This window comes from Varanus komodoensis, unplaced genomic scaffold (genome assembly GCF_004798865.1).
Source record: "Varanus komodoensis strain SLA01 unplaced genomic scaffold, ASM479886v1 scaffold50, whole genome shotgun sequence".
Classification (NCBI taxonomy): Eukaryota; Metazoa; Chordata; class Lepidosauria; order Squamata; family Varanidae; genus Varanus; species Varanus komodoensis.
The window spans coordinates 5,937,957-5,955,574 of NW_025336088.1; the positions used below are offsets into that span (position 1 = coordinate 5,937,957).

At 44.3% G+C, this 17,618-nt stretch overlaps 1 protein-coding gene across 1 annotated transcript in view; it reads right to left on the reverse strand.

The window, feature by feature from the left end:
- The window catches only part of ASIC2 (acid sensing ion channel subunit 2), a 159,101-nt gene that overhangs the window by 32,909 nt on the left and 108,574 nt on the right, over window positions 1-17,618 (reverse strand). Inside the window, exon 4 of the mRNA XM_044447010.1 lies at window positions 580-707. Within this exon, the coding sequence (XP_044302945.1) occupies window positions 580-707 (128 nt within the window). The remainder of the gene's footprint in view (window positions 1-579; window positions 708-17,618) is intronic.

Below are 17,618 nucleotides of genomic sequence, written 5' to 3' on the forward strand. Positions count from 1 at the left end.
GTGGGCATCCAGTAGCCTCCCGTTTCAAATCATCCTTTTCCTTTGAATCACAGTAATTAATAGCAACAGGATCAAAGCCCAGCTCTGAAAAGGATTTCTGTGGCTAATGAAAGATAACAGGAATAAATTCCCCCTCTCACAGGACTTCAAAATACAAACACAAATTTCCTGCCTAAACGTCCTCTGTACTGGTGAGAAGTCTTCTAATCCTCTTTCTTACAGATACTCATCTGTATAGACTGTAAGAGCAAACTCTTCACGAGCTGGAAGCACTGATTGCTCACCAATGGCCATCAATGGCTACTAGGCATGAGGGTTCTCTCTCTATAAAAAACCTCAAGTATCGGAGGCACCGTGGCTCTGAACATTAGTTTAGTTGCTGTGGGACAGGAGTGGGAGGGTGCTGCTAATCTCTTTTTCTGCTTGTGGGCTTCCCACAGGTATTCGGTTCACCACTGTGAGAAACGCATGCCAGACTAGACAGGCCTTTGGTCTGATCAAGCATGACTGTCCTTGCATTCTCAGCTTGAGATGGAACCTGCACAAAAATCCAATGTGAGCAAGGAAAGCAAGACTCACCCTTTGCTCTTGTGTGGCTACAAACGTTTGGAATCCAGGTGCCACGCCAAACCCGAACTCCTGAATAAATGGTGGCTCAGACTGACTGTGAATCTGGACTTTGACTCCGGCTTCAAATGTTGTTTCATCTGTCAACAGGATAGGAAATGTTAATCAGTGGAGGAATATAATGTGCACTTTCAAGAATTAATATGCTGTGTATTCTCTAAGGTAAATAATAACTGTAACTATAATTTCATGCCAAGAAAAGCTGACTTTTGCAAACTGTAAAAAAGAATCAATTTGCAAGCAGTTGCATATTTTGTATAAGATAATTTTACTTTGCCTACTCTCAAAGAGTTTCCAAATGCTATGCAGTAACATAGGAGGGTAGCACAAATATATATGCAATGCCAGAAAGAAAATGAAAAATCCCAAATGGTACAAACCAATACTGATACATCCTGAGCCTCAATACTTCCTCTGGAGAATAATTTACAAAGCTGTACTCAGTATCAATTTCTCTGCATGCACCATGTGATTTTGGAACACACATAGTTGTCAATCAATGTTTACAGAACAAGGCCTTTATATATATTCTCACTGGCTGCCCCATAATTGTGGTACTTTTTCACCAAACTTGTTGATGCTTGGTTTGATACTCGCATGCAGTGGTGCAGTTGAGTAATTTTACACCCTGGACATAATGGTCTGATGAGAGCACAGTGAGAAATGGTTATGTGTACTACTTGGTTCAAAATGTGGTAAGCCGCCTCTGCTGCATCTGGAGGCCCTCCTGCTCATTCTGCTGAATGGGGCCCTGGACTTCTGCCACAAGACTGCCTTGATGACATCAGTGCACACAGCAGAATAAGCTGGGAAGGGAAAGAAGTGCTGTCTGGGTTCAGACAACACAATAACCCATGCTCAATAGTTACATATGGGTTCAGTGTGGGTTCTTGCTGACCATGGCTTGTTAGACTGTGGGTTATTGTGTTGTCCGAACCCAACTTTGCTAACAAGTCATTGCTTGTAAATCACAATCAACCCATGAAGAGAACCCATGGTTTGTTTTTAAGTTATGAACTATACGTTGTTCACCATGGTTAGCTGAGTTCAAACAACATTAATAAGTTCGGTTGTACTATGTTTTGGCTTATTTAGTTGAGATACCTATGAATCTTCTGTTTGCCTAGACAGCCCCTTCCTTTCTTCTTTCTTGGTGCACTGTGACTGAGGATGTCATGGATTAAATAACCATGGTTTACCATCACAGTCACATTGACAAGTTATAATTAACACCAGAAATGGAATAAACTAGATTGTCTAAAACCATTGTCTGAAGTTTCAGATCCTGGTTTCTCTTGTTCCTGGCAACCATAGTTTTCCAATCCAGATATAATAGAAACCTATGGTCAATTAACATAGTCAGTCCTTGAAGGAGCGGCATCATGCACAGGCACAAGGTGTGTGTTTATCTTGGTGTAATAAGCTGTGTTGAGTCCAAACCAGCCCAGTAGGAATGGCTGCCCCAAAGCAATCACCACTCTGGTTCCCCACATGACACAAAACTTAGAACTTTTCCCCAAACCCAATTGGGCTAGTGTCCTTAGGTAAATCAAGATGGACATTCACCAAGTGATTTTTGTTTTGTTTTTGCTTTCCCTTTCCCATAGGATGGCTAATAGGAATAAGGGGTTAGGAGGCCGGAGTTTGAAGACTGAATGTTGGGATGTGTCTCCGTGTTGAACAGTTTCAATTCAAAATCGGATGGATTTAGTGCATGTTTAAAGGGATACATGACCGACTAGCTGTGGAATATAGGTTTATATCCAAGATGGCACTCAATCTTTTACTTTCTGAAGGCAAAAAACAACGTTTTATTGCATAATTGCATATGCAGGTAGGTTTCACTTTATGCCTTTTTGGAACATTCCCCTTCACCTTACATTCATTTTAGGTCCTCTCTTAGCTTCTTTCTTGAAGCTCAGCTGTCTTCCTTGGGTCACAGATGGCAAAACCATGCAAGCAATTCCACTGTTTCTATTTCACATTCTAGCAACAAAGATACTTAAAAAAACAAAAAACACCCTTATCCAGATCAGTGTTTGCTTAAACCCCCTTGACACCCACCTTGTTTTCAATTTGGATGATTCTAACTATGTGCTCAGAAAATTGAGCAATGATTTGGCACACACAAGTGGGCCTGGAGAAAGAAAACAAGAGATTTCTCCCTCTCAAGTCTTTTGCTGCCAAGTCCTCTTTTTTAGGCTTTATGTATGTGGCACACAGGGTAACCTATTAATATATAACCTTTTCAAACTCTTCCTTTCTGTCTCAAAAGTACAGAAACAGCTCAGAGATAAATAGGTTTTATTTATTTCTTTTTTAAAAAAACAGCATCAGCGCAAGACCACACTCCCTTATATAATGCCAAGCAATCCTCAGAGAACCTGCTGCTTCTAAGGGAAATGTAGGATTGTTTTGGGAGAAGGGATTTTAGCCAATCAGGGAATTGCACTGATCAATAACAACCCACTTTGAAATGCAATCCTGTCTGATCAATGCTTTTGGTATGTAGGATGGTACTTTGGCTGAGGGTTTGCTGAGCAGATCCTGCCTGCTTTTGTGATACACTCTTCACTTGGGTTGGCAAAAGTCTGCCTCCGAGGAGACACATTGGATTTATTCTTACAGCTTGCTATTATTTTTTTCCTGCTGTTTTTATGGCTCTCCAATGTACAAGCATATGAATATTAAAGCTCATCCATTAGCCAGCTGAGGAAAACCTGAAAGAAAAGGATGCAGCATAGAAAGGGCCCAAGCAAAATGGAAAAGACAAAATTGGGGCTGGGGGCTATAAGTGTGACTGCTCAACTTCAAAACCGGATGTGCTGTGGCTTCCTTGATGTTGAAAGTACGCCAAAGCTCAGTCCCAGATCCTATTTTAGTCAAACAAGGATTTAGCCCAGAAACATTTACGAAATGAACTTGTGGAGTACATTTGTTCTGCAGCAGAACAGCTTTGGAACTAGAGAGGGATTCCAGATCACACCGCAGAAGACCTTGGTCAGCAGCCTGTTTCCAGGCAGGACCACTTTTGAGGAGAAAGGCAGGGGGGCAGGCCAAAGACACACCTCCAAAGTAACTGGTCAGCAAGCCTCACTGCTGTTACCCTCTCCAATAATCTTTTATTGCAGGGCAAGTATGGTGACCCAGCACTGGGAAAGAGGGATAAAGACTGTCAGTCTGCAGAAAGGGCCGAGCAATTTTTTAAAAAGTAAAGTAGTGGTTTTAAAATTCTTTCAGCCCAAGGGAAAGATTCAATTTTGGAGTTTAAGAGGAGGACTTTCAACTGTTGAGAATAGGGAAAAACTACACAAAAGCCAGGAGATATGATCCATTTGGGAAACTCTGGAGTGCCAGATTTGGGCCCTAAACTTGAGGGTCTAACATGCATTTATAAATAATAAATCCTTAATGGCAATGACACCTTAGTCAATGTTCCAGAATAAAAACTGCCAGCTCTCTGAATCTTTTGGATTCTGCAGCTCTCATTCCTTTTCAGTGGTACTTGTGCAAGAGTTGTGTCTGGTTACGCAGAATGCAAATGCATATTTGGAGGCTCAGTTGCATGCACAGCCCACTGAAAGTAATGCAATGTGCAACTGGTTGCACACACAAATATGCACATTATTCATACATTATTTTCAATGGACTATGTAATCTTATCTTATTCAGGCCCAACTAATCATTCAGTAAAAACTGCACTGCATGTCAGTGGAACCACCAGTAAAACATGGAAAAACGAGCATTACCCAGTTGCCTGAGCAATGGAGAAGCACCGCTCTCCTCTCATTCAGAGCCAGGGAAACTGGAGGGTTTTGTCTGCCCTCAGTGATGCTCATAAAACCAAATCACACCGGCATAGTGTGGCATAATACCCACCAGAGCAGCAGTTCTCAAACTTTTTTGGACATGGAATCTTTCTGAAGATATTTTTTTTCCTGCTGACCCCTAACTCTATCCCTGATTTTTACTTAGCATTGTGAACCCACAACGTTCTTCCTTCTTTCATCTGCGCCTATTGTCTGAGTGCTTTGCATAATATAGTAGGTTAGGAAATAAAGAGAAAGCATATTTAAAATGAATAAAGTGATTATATGGTAATATCCCAAATGAATTATTTTGATTATTCCCAACACTATGCAATAGAGTCCTAGGAACCAAATGATACAATGCATATCCTTGTTGCTGCTTGGACATCAGCTGACAATTAGTTGGCCTTGGATAGTTTCATTTTAAAATCCGTTTTAAATGTGATTTTTGAGAGTTTTCGTGGAACCCCCACGAGGCTTTGGCGAAACCCTAGGGAAACCGCTGCGCTAGAGGACCCCCGACTGGCTGGGATCAGACTGTTGAGAGACCTGGTGAGAGTTACAAAAATGGTACTGAAGCACCCACTAACTGGGAAATTAATGGTTCTTTCTATAAAAGCGAAAAAATCTAAAAGAGAAGAAGGCAGCGAGTTTTCAATGGTAATATTTTCATTAAAAATGAACATTATGAAACTCAGGCTAACAGTACTTAATAGTGCTTCAAATCTGCCACCAGAGGAATCCCTTTGCTTGGCTTCAGCATGCATTTGAATGCAGCCATTGATCCCTTCTGATTTTGTTACACTACTAATTTAGCTTGTTTTTTAGAAAAATGTTCTGCTTTAGCAATGCATGTTTGGAGAGCAGTGTGCCTAAGAATATCCAAAAGACATATATCAATGCAGAAGGCCATTAGAACTCAAGTTTTGGTACTCTCTCATCTTCTGTGGCTTGAATTTTAAGCTGGTAATTAGAAATACAGATAAGCTCAGTTGGCAACACTCCAGTTTCAGTTGATAGCAGAATGAAAGGCATGCTTTTGAAATTGCCTAATAAGCAAGCCACTGACCATGTGAGTCCAACACATCTGGAGGGTGCCATGTTTGGGAAGGGTGATAGAAGTATGAAGTCTGCATTCAATAAAATATCGATAGGGCTGTGAAGGTCTCCTAGGGCAGAGGGCATTCTTCCCAGTTTTGGGCTCCAGAACCACTGCTTTCAGAAAAATAGATATAGTACAGAACAGATTCCTTGGTGACTTCTTTAGAAGCATGATTCGTGGCCAAGCTGGTGATTTGGATACATGAGCTGATATAGGTGTAGATGGTTAGGATCTGCTTCCCACCTTTGGTTCTGTATTTGCAGCAGTTATGCAAATTATACATAAGGGATCCTCTGCTTGAAAAGACTCCAAAAAGTAGTCGACCAATGGTGTGCAGAATGCAATTTTATTTGCCCTTTGAGGAATAACATCAAGCACAGATAGATACCTGTACCAGGAGACAGGACTTTCTGTACTGAACAGCAGCTGGCTTTACAGGAGGGCAACAATACAAAGGAATTAGTAGGGTGGAAGCTCAAGGACATTAAACTAGCAGTAAATACTAGCATGCAAGAGTACACAGAAACTCTCCACTCTCAATCTTCTCCCAACTAGCAAATATAAAGCTAGGCCAGCCTTCTTCTCCTCTGCTTCAAGCCACTCCACACAACAAAGCTGTGATTTCCGATTCCCTGAGAAACAGAAGGTGTCACAACCAAGTGCATTACGCATGCTGGATATTTTTAGCAGATCTGACTGTGCTCACGCCAAACTACAGAGGCCAAATGCCTTGAGGTGTATTATTAAAAAGCACATTACATAGTATCTAGGACAGAAAGGCGCTGCCTTTGGGTCCTTAAAGAGAACTCGTCCGCCACTCTCACAAGGATGTGGCAATCATGCCCCTCTTACCAGAAACCAACATGGCAACTTTGGACAAACACTGGGCGTGGCTAGACAGCATCTTCCTGAAGTTCTTGGCTTGACACTGAGTATGGGAGATATGATGGAGAAAGACTTGCCATCTTCCCGTGAGGACAGCCTGTGTTCACGGTGAGGAGGCACATGTGTGACACAGAACCTCATGACTTCGCATTCTCTTTGATTACTTGATGCGTGAAGCTTCCTCCCACAACACTTTCTCTTTCTCCCTTCAAATCCTTCTTTAAGACTGACATTTTCAGTGAAAAAGCTTCAGCACACCTTAATTCCCATCCACAATTCAAATGAAACCTGAGCTTCCAAACAGGACTTATTCATATTTATTCCTTGCTCCACTCCTCACCGTATTGTAGAACTTTAGATTGTAAGTTCCTCAGGGCTGGGTCTATTCTTTCTTATGCAAAATGCCAGTGTACATTGAAAATGCTGTATATAGCCCTATTCTGGAGTTCCAAATCTAATGAGAGTTAACAAGTGCAGAGGAGGAGAAAAATCATGCAGCCCCCTCCCTCAGCCCTCTGCAATTCCATTTTCATGGTCTTCTGCATCCTGAGGATAACTTTGTGAAGAGGAAAGCTTCTTCTATCTGCAGGGGCTCTCCCTGCATCCAGAATACTAGAAAATGTAAAGGGATAGAGATCCCAGTCCTCTGGACCGTGGATACCAGCCTCCAAATTAATGCCTATTCATTTGTACCTTTCTGTTCTCCAAGGCACTTGTGTTTCAGAACTGACATGGCATTTAGGAATGTTGGTTGTATAGTTAAGATGGCATCTTCTCCAATAATAGTAATAGTAATAATAATAATGGCATTAATGTAGAGCATTTCAAGTACATTTTACATGCATTGTCTTGGTCATCCTCACAGCAACCCTGCAAGGTAGGCCAGTCTTACCCAAGTTAATATTTGAGAAAACTGGAGCTATGTAGAATGCTGGTGAAATCTGGAAATCTACTATGTCATGCCCAGGCTCATTAGTCCTTGCTACTTGGTTGCAAAACCATTTGTAAAGTTGATGGCTGAACTCCCGGCTTTTCTAAGCCTGCAAGTACTACAACTTCTTCTGCATAATTTTCCCCTATGAAATTGTTTGAGGTGGATGTCCACCTTGAGAAAGATTTCTGTGCAATTTAAAAGCTGGCATTCTGTCAGTTTGTGCTAACAGAGGGCATTTTTTCAATGACTTGTTTGGGGCATTGACAGATCCCCACTGCGTCCATGGTTTCTGTCTGCTGAGGACCCCTGCAAGTCTATATATACATCAGGCTTCTGTCAGCTGGCTGTGGGATGTCCTGGAGCATAGCTAGGGGATCCTCCATGCTGAGGTCAGGCAGCAGATTAAGAAGACAGATGGGTTGTCACACATTCAGTGCCGGAAGGGCTTAAGCCTTTCAGTATTTCGACACTCTAGGCAAAGCATTTCCAAGTGCCAATTCAAGATGTAACAGCTGCATCATCCACAGCAGAAAATAAAAGTGCATAAATATATATAGCTCCACTCCACAGATCACAAACTTAGAAGTTCTACGGAGTTCAGTGGGACTTACTCCCAAGTAAATGTGCGTAGGACTGAAGCTTAAACCATATACTCATGTTAAAATAAAGTATGTCTAAAACTGTAATTGCTTCTGTCAATGCCAAATTGTCTCAAAGGGTAGGAATTGTGGTAATCACTTACAGTTCAGTTTTGGCATTTGGGGACAATTTAGTTGGCTAATGCTCTGCCAAGATCATCTACACTATTGTATTCCCGATTACTATGTATGGATGTAAAAGCTGGACAATGAAGAAAGCTGACAAGAAGAAAATTATGCATCTGAAAGGGAAGAAGGACAGCTTTGCAAATCCCCCAGACTGACCTATGTAAGCCAAGGCATCTTAAAGCGGCTGGGGGGGGGGGGGGGAGATACAAACCTTTAAAAATGGCCTCACAAATTTCATTTTGAACTAATATGACAGTTAAGGCAGAAATAGAAGAATTTGCATGCCTATGTTGGTCCATCAGGGGAAACTAGCAACCTTTTGCTAGGAGCAACCAAAATGTTGCAAAGTGCAATGATTAGGTTTTATATTTTCAAAAATGAGACACAGCCATTATCGATTCTTTAGCCCAGTGAAATATGAATGCCTTTTTTCACTGAGTGGGGTTAATTCAAGGGTGGGAAACCTCTGGCCTGCGGGCTGCGTTTGCTCTGCCAGACCTACCATCTGTTGTAGGAAGTCCCCCGAGTTAAGACCTTGTCCTCCTGAAGCCTCTGGCCTCCCAAATCCTCACACCCTCAGAGAAAGGAAGAGGGTAGAAGAGCAGTTCCCAACCAACAGTTTGCCTTGCTCCTCATTCACATTTCTCATGAAAAATGTGTGAATCGGATGTGTGTGAGAGAATGGAGCATGAATGCACGTGCACATACATGTGCTGAGTCTTGAAACTTTTATAAGCTGCAGACGATGGGGGGCAACAGGCCCACCTCCAAATTCATTTAAAATCCAGCTTGATGAAGAGCTCTGCAGAACACACAAGCTTGCTCTGGCCTTTTGTGACATTCTGGTTGCTCCTGATAAAGATTGTACCATACTCTATTAAAAAAGCACCCCAAAATCAAAAAGATTACTTCCCTTTCTCAAATGCTTGAGCGAAATTCATAGCTTACTTTAAGTGCAGAGCATTCCAATTTCTAAATAGGATGCATGCACTGCCATGTTGTTGGCCAAATGGTTAATATTTAGAAAACACGACAGCAACTCCATCTGTGCCAACAATCTGTACACATAAACAAGAAATGAGGCACAGTTACCTGCCATGCTAGGTATGACTGGCGGTGTGAACTGGGGCTTAAAGCCTTCCTAATCCTTCATTACAATATGCCATATTTCTCTGAGGCAAAGCCTAGGACAGTTATGCCAGAAGTCAACCCTCTACCAGCATTCTGTCTTGCAAAACAGTTTCCTTGATGTACTACCTTCACTGAGGCAGCCCTGAATGTCTTGAAATATTCAACAGTTAAAGAGTGACGGCCAATTCAGATTCACGAAGAAGCCAGCTGGAGGCAAATGTCATGCTTGAGCACAGCCATGCTGCTGTTGCTCCTCAGCAGATGGTAAGGTGCCCTCTTCTTTGTCCTCTCCCCAAAATCTCTTTCAGTTTATTGTGCTAGTGCACACCTGAGATTGCAGGAAGCATTTCAAGAAAAGGGCAAGTATTGCTTCCTTCCAAGACACTCCCATTCGCAAAGATCTGGTGTGCAGCAATACTGGTTCACTTTTTAGTCCTCCTTTGCCCCTCAAACAATCTTCCTGTAGTTGGCTGCCAAGCATCCTTCCCACATCCCCAAAACGGCAAAGACCAGGTTTTAATTTTATTTAATGCAGAGCTTTAGCTTTTCTCGGTTTGGAATGTCATGTGTTAACTGTTTTAGGGCACACGCAGGCCTGAGAGGGTGACCTACATCAGCCTTCCCCAACCTGGTGTGCTGGACTGCAACCCCCAGCACCTCCTTTCTCAGCCGCAGTTCTTTATCTATAATCTTGGATGTGGTGCCTACCTCACAAACTTAAATAATATCCTCTCTTCTGGGAACCATCATTCATTGAGGAACCAAGAGATGCCTAACAAAGAATGTTCATTGCCTCCGACAAACTGCATTCAACTAGTACAAAAACAATGTAAGTTTGCAGTGTACCAACGCCTTGGGAATAGCAGCAACCTGTCTCACAGGCTGCTTCTAAGGATGATTGAGTGAATTCCTGTAAAAGCTGTTGGTCTGAAATGTTCTCCTTCCAAGAAACCCCTCTGACACCAACTGTTTCATGCAGGCAAAACCACATGTAGTGTAGAAAATTCTGTTTTATGTGCCACCCCTCTTTTGGGGAAGCAGTCATTCCCCTCCCAAAAGAGGGTGTTCTGCTGCTTTCCTGGAGATGAAGGGTTTGTTGTTGTTGCTGTTTTAGAAGGGAAGGGTCTGGTAGTTTGGCTTACTTTAGTTGTACCTGGAGAGTTGATTGGGAGGCTTTCCCCTTTAACTGTTAACTTACAATGGAGCAGGGGGAAGCCACAAAAGTCATCTGGCTGTTTCCTACAGGGGTTGAGCCACAATGCACATGGGAAAGACCCCACATCAGGCCGGGAGGTTGCACAGTGCACTGCAGCTTCTCCGAGTGGCTGCGGAGCCTTTTCTATGCTAAAAGAGGGAAAGGGGGAACCGCTGCCACTTCATATAAAAAGGAAACCCACCACAAGTTCACTTACATCCACATCCTTCCATCCCACCTAGTCTGTTTCATTGCCTGGCCTTCCCAGTGACAAATTGCTAAATAAAGTAAGCAAAAAGATTTGGTCTAGCCCTGCTTTTAAGTCATCTGGAGTGCTGGCCCATTCGATTATCCTCAGTCACCCTGAAAGACTGACTGAGGAGCTGTACCTTCCACAAAGATGACTGCATGGAGACTTTCCTGGAGACTGCCTGCCCTTGATGTCCTTGGCACAAGCACACGAGGGTGACAGAAGCTTTTGTTGTCATTTTGCCTCTCATCAGGGGAATCCCTACACCTGGGCTGTACCCCTTAAGAACATAAGAAGAACTCCATTGGATCAGACCAGAATCCATCCAGTCCAGCATCCTGTTCCCCACAGTGACCAAACAGATGCCGCTGAAAAGCTCACAAGCAGGACATGAAGGCAGTTGCCTTCTCCTGATGCTGTTCTCTAGCATGGCAGGCAGGCAGGCAAAATCTCTGAGTACCAACCAAACAGATGCAGTAGTTATTGCTACCTATTTTCCTGCCATTTTACAGCCACATTTTCTGAGATCCTCCTGATGATCCCAGCATTCCCTATACCACAGCTGAACAATTTATTTGATTTACATCCCACCTTTATTCTTTTAAAGAACTCAAAGTGGCTTACATCATTCTTCCCTTCTCCTGCTCTTGATCATATCCCCACAACAACAACCCTGTGAGGGAGGTTGGGCTAAGAGTCAATGACTGACCCAAAGTCACCCAGTTGGCTCCATGGCTGAAGGGGGACTAGAACCCAGATCACCTGAGTCCCAGTCCTGCACTGTTAACTGCCACACTGGCTATGACTTCTACTTAAACATATCTAGAAGAATCTCAAAAATAACTGCAGAAATTAGCCTATTTGCATATGCTTGGATCATTGTAAGAGGCTCTCCTTTATCCCACACCTCTTTGAAGACTGGAAGGTGGTTAACAGGAAAAGGCCTTCTTGAATATGATGCCCGATTTATGAAATGATCTCCAGAGACAAGTTTGGCTGGTGCCTATTCTGATTACCTCCTCTACCAGGCAAATATATTTTCTTCAGTTTACAAGTCTGTGATATGAACTTGCAGCCACAACAGTTTTTATTCTGCTAAGTTGTCTCATCACTATTGTCTTTAGATTTAATGTTATTTTATAACCAAACTGGAAATGTTTTCTACTGAAGGCAAGAGATACATTTATAATTAATTAATGGCAGGCCAGCATCTTGGGAAGCAGCCAACATGAATATAGGGCCTGTTTGGCAGAATTGGCTGAAAATGGCTAGTGATCTGACTATCTGGAGTAAGAAAATCAGCAGCTCTGTATTTTTCTGAACCTCTTTCTTCGTCGCACCGCACAGCTCTTAGCCTCCCACATCTCTTCATCCATCAGTATTCCCTGTCACTCTATTGTTTCCAGCTAAACCCACTCATGATTAAGAAATGTGAGAATCTGGAGAGGAGTGCTGTGCGGGGAAGCACCTAGGAGCCGAGTCTGATCTGTGGCTGGCCCTAGCATTGGGCTGAGTGAGGTGGCTGACTTGGGATTCCAGGAAAGAACACAGAATTGTTTGTTATGTACTTCCATTGATGTTTTTCAGTAGCTGGGGAGGGGAGGGGTGCTTCCTCTAGGATTACCTGCCTCAAAATTTGACTGGCCTTGAAAACTAGGTTCTCTGAGAAGGGGGCAGAGTGGACTACCATTCACAGCTCTGCTTTAGGCAGCAAAATGTCTTCCGCCAGCCCTTCCGATTTGCAGAATGGAGGCAGACTAGCGGGGGGGGGACAGGGACCATCAGTTCTGGTGCGTACAAGTTCGTGGCACTTTCCATTACTCTCCCCGGTCATTTGCGTTGCAGTAACAATGCTTAATTATTCTTGCAGCAAGCTGAATATTTATAGGAGCCCGTATAATATCCATGTAAATAACCAAATCAGGCAGTTATGATTGTTCCGGATATAAATACCCGCTGCTGGCAGCTTTCAAGACGAGACAACAGAGATGAATTTCCACTGGCACATTGGAGGCTTGTCTGGATAAACATTGACATTTGTCAATCTCTCCCTGGGGGCACAGGGGACGTGGCGGGCTGGTGAAGGATGGAACACCATGGAACAAACAGCCTTCAGCAGGCTCCTATAGTGCGAAGTGAGCCGCTCGGCTTCCCTTTGTTCCCAACTTTTCATGCTCCTAGTCCCTAGAAGCCCACACTAGTCTTAAGTTTCTCCAGGGCTTTTAAAAATCACAATATGAAGGCTCTAATCCTAAACTCATGTATGTAGAGATCCATAAACGAGGCATGCTTCTGTACCAAAATGTTTAGGTGTGCACTGGAAACATGTTTGAGTGTCTTGTGTGTTCACTGTGCTCCTGAATGAATCTCATTCATGCAGGACAGAAAGTAAAAGAGAAGCATTTCAAAATTGACTACATATTGGAGCCTGTGTACTGAAGCAATGATGTGGAGAAAGCTAAAGACGATTCTTAGCAGCCAGCACACAAACATCCAAAGCAACATATGAAGTTCTTTGATTTCTACAACAAGAGGCACTGAGGGACCTGCCTGAAAACCAGGCACTGCAAGAAGAATCTCTGAATCTCAGAGATTCGAGGCTAGCTGGGGTCACTTAATGTACTCTTCACTCACTGCAACAGTCTCCTTTCATGATTACTTCACACATCCCAGGTTTGAATCCTGCTGATGGAAACCGATTCTGGGACTTGACAACCCTCCTGGATCAAACCGTGCCACGGATGCCAGTTCCTCGCCCCACTCTGGCCATGATGTGGCGCCTCTCTCCGCCTGCTGCACAGGCCAAAGAGCAGCATCCTCTGATTACCAGATTCAGTGGGACGAACATCAGAGAATGCCCCCCCTGCCTCTTCATCATGCTAGGATGGTGAACACCCCAGGGGCAACTGGCTGGCTGACCCTGGGGATGACACTGCTGGGCTGGATGGACTTCTGTTCTTGTGATAGGAAGAAGCCTGCTCTTCAAGGCTTCTGCTTTCTGCACAGTTGTGCCTCTTCTCTTTGCTTTTCTTTGCCTGTATCTTCGCCCTCCCCTTTGAGTCTTGCTACATGGCTTTTATTCTGCTTTCCAGTCAACTCTTCTCTCAGATGCCCAAAACACGTTTCCAGAACTGTAACTGCCTGCCTCTGTGCCTTCACGCCCCAGAGCTGCTGTTTGGAGCATTCCCCTGGGCTGTACGTTACATTCTTCAGAGTCTGATCTTCTCCCCCTCCCTCCTGTCATCCTTGCTCAGGCCCCTTTCTTTCTGCGCCTCACTCCAGTTCAGTGTTAAGTTCCAGCTTTGCTGAACAGGCTCCTTTCACAGGGCCGAACAAGATTCTAAGCGATGCTCACAGCTGTCTCCATGGCAACACTGTCAGGTTCGCTCCCCTACCTTGGACTCCCCTACCTTGGACCTGTATATCACCTGTTGTTTGTGTGCCCCCCTTCCCCAAACAGCAGCCCCCATCCACACATTCAGATTCTTGCTGATGAGACACTACAGCCCACTGTCTCGGGCCCCCTTTCCCCGCTGCCACACCGATCCATCACTGTCGCCAAACTTGCTCTCAGCAGTTCATTTTCACAAAGGCAATCAGGCATTGCAAGCTGTGGTGCTGCTGGTTGGCTTACGGAGCTGAGTTTGGTCAGAAATGAGGCTCCCAACCTCTATTAAGCATTATCCAATGAAACAACAGAACAACAGAATGCATTTCTGTGAAGGCGATACCTAGACTCAAATTCACTCAAAAGTCATGTCTGCTTCCACAGTCCACCTGGAACACAGGTGGGCTTGGTTTTGCTGGTGGTGTGGATGATGTAGAATGAGCACACTGCTTGGCTTTATTCACACACGCAGGCTCATCTCTTGACTGCAGCAGGATCAGTGTGAGAAGCAGTGCTGCCTGAGGTTAGGGAATACCTCCTCTGCTGGTGCTTGTTTTACAGCTGCATTAGTAGTGGCAGCAAGCGCAACTTGCTCATCTCCTCCCTGAGTGGGGATAGATGGTGAGGTGATGACTGAGGTTACCTCAACACCTTGCGCCCCACATTCTGAGGCAGGACCCTGCCACATTGAGGCAGTGGGCTCAGAGGGTGTTCCAGAGAGCCATGCTGGCTGCTTTCTCACAGACAAGTAGTTGACTCAGCTCTCCAAAATGCCAGCCAATCCTTGCTCTGAGAGGTCCTCCTTCACAGCAAGGCACTGTGGGACAGGAGTCCATGAAGACCACCTGTGCTGTGATGCCACTGGGAACAGTGGATGATCTGGAGAGTCCACAGTGTTTGGAGCCAGTGGTGGCAGCTGCTGTCATAGCCAACAGGGGAAGCACTGGATGGCAGATGAGGAAGGCACAGTTTGTCATCTCATGGGGAGAGCTAGCCCTAACTGGCACCATTAACTGATGGCTTGCATATGTGCATAAGCCACAACAGACTCAACTTCCATCTGGCCTCAGACCCAAAATCTTTCCATGGAATTACGTCTTTGTGCATCCATCTTTCAGCCATCAAGAGCAAAGTAATGCAGGCCTGGCACAAAGCACAGGCCATGCAACAAAACACGGTGGTAAAATGGACTGCATGGCTTCAGCTGGAAGGCTGGTGATCTCATTCTGGAATGCTCCCCAACTCAAAAACTCCTTGCCTGCTGTGCTGGCTTTCTATTTGTAAAGAGATGAGTATTGCAATAGTGCTCTGTTTGCCAAGATTTCTGCATATGGGAAAGCCTTCAGAACCAGAGTCCAGAACCTGCAATTCATCCTACCACCTCTGCATTACACCACCCCATTCTCCTGTAAGAATAGACCAGACCCCAGTGTAGAAAAACTGATCAAGGAACACACATTGTGTTAAACACCTTCTGTACAGCTATGTGAATAGCGGCTGATATAGTCCTCACATAGTCAGCGGCACTTTTGATTCTGTAGACTTAAGCTTGAAATACACCCTGGCTGAAACTGAACGCTGCCTCACACCAAAGTGTTGCTCAAAGCATTGTGCTTCTTTCCTTATATTTTTTAAAAGCCAGCTTGTAAAGAAGCAAACACAAAATAGCTCCAGGCACATATGTCTTTGTAACACTAAAAAAGTGAAGACACAGTTGTAAGGCCTACAACTCCTCCAAGGATTTCTGAAGTTTTGGGAGATGCTGGTCCTTATTCTGAACCCTTTGATGCTGCAAAGACAGCACGATTCTAGTTCTGGGGTCTCCAATGGGCCTGCAAACACATCACTTAGTGCCTGCTAGGCTCCTGCATCTCCAGAAGAGTATTTTATTTCTTAAAATGTTTTTAAAATTATAACATTTTTTTAACTGGAAGCCTGGCATGCTTCAAAATGAAGGCTGCTCTCCAGCAGGTTTAAAGAGTGGTTTTGTGTTTTGGAATTCAGACCTACCCGTTATTGTGCAAACTGCTCTTTCCTTAGTCTTACCATTTTGCCTTCTGAGAAACCAGTGTTTTGCGACTGTCTGGCCCACCACAGCATTCATTTTTTGAATGGGCAAGCCATTTTGTAAGAGTGTCCACAACATTCTCAACATTCCAAATGTGACCACCAACCCAAAAAGGTTGGTGGGGCTCCGTGAAGTCTAACTTTTCTGGCTGACTTCCCTTTTAAGCATATTCACACAATATGGAGAGTAACTATGTGAAACATTGCCCAAATCATCATTATTTTCTCAAACTGAAAAGTTGCATTGGAAACTGCAACTGGGCAGAGAACACTGAAAATGAGTTGTTTAACTCCTTTCACTTCTACCCTGTATCTGCTCACTACACTTGCTCCAAACTGTTTTTCCCCAGGAGAAGAAATGAAACAGGCTCCGGATCTTTTCCCCTCCTAGGAGAAAAGCAGGCTGGGGTGAATGTGTGCAAGTGAATACACAGGAGGAGAAGAATGGATTAAGCAGGGTTGTCCCTGGTGCGCTCCATCTTATTTAAACAAACAAGCAAACTGCTTGCAATCAACTGAAACCCTGTCATGGGTCATGTCTCTGATGTATCCTAGTCCAGCCTGGCTTCAAGAAAAGAACAACAAACATGAATGTGACCTGTCCGGGGAGGTGATCTGGAGCACGGCAAGCTCTACGCTAGCTGGGGCATACTGAATGCACTGTGAGAAATAAATCAAAGTAACTTATGAACCCTGAAGAACCACCTCCACACACAACAGATGAGGAGTCCCCACACACATTTCTGGAAATTAAGGGCGGTGAACCATGCAACCATCATCTGCTGATGGTTAGGTATTTCTGTCATGTTTCTGCCTTGGGTGTGATTGGATCATTCATTGTGCAGAAGCAGCAGATTTACTTGCTTTCAAAGGAAGCATATCCAGCCCAGAGACTTCAGCAGAAACCACAGAGGTAGGTTCCTCTGGGAGCACCCTCTGTGCACCCCACTCCCTGCCCTCCCTGAGCCCTGAATCCTGAGGGAGAGAGGTACAAAGGGGAATTCCTTTGTTACCTCTGATCAGAATGACTGAGGACCAGCTGGGGATCTGCTGGCACATCACATGCTGCTTGTCTTTGCTTTGCATTGTCACTATGAAAGGACATAAGTGGAATGGGAAGGAGATCCGCTTGGCTGGAGCCTGCAGGAGTTGGCTGGTGCAAGTTTGGGACGAATCCCTTCCTTCAGTGCTTGCATTCTGCTTAGGGCAGACCATCCTGGCCAGGGCTTGCAAAGACAACCAAATCTCTGCTTGCTCCACTCATGTCTCTCTGCATGGAAATATTTTCATTGGACAACGGAGGATGATATGGGAGGGTGGAGGGTAATATCCTGCCCCTGGTGGCATCTTCATAGCTGGCTTGGTCTGGGAAATTCAGCCCCTAGACCAAAAGTGATTGCTTTTCCTGCCACAGACACTAGGCTGGAAGCAGCAGAGGGGTAATCAGGACATCAGAACAATTT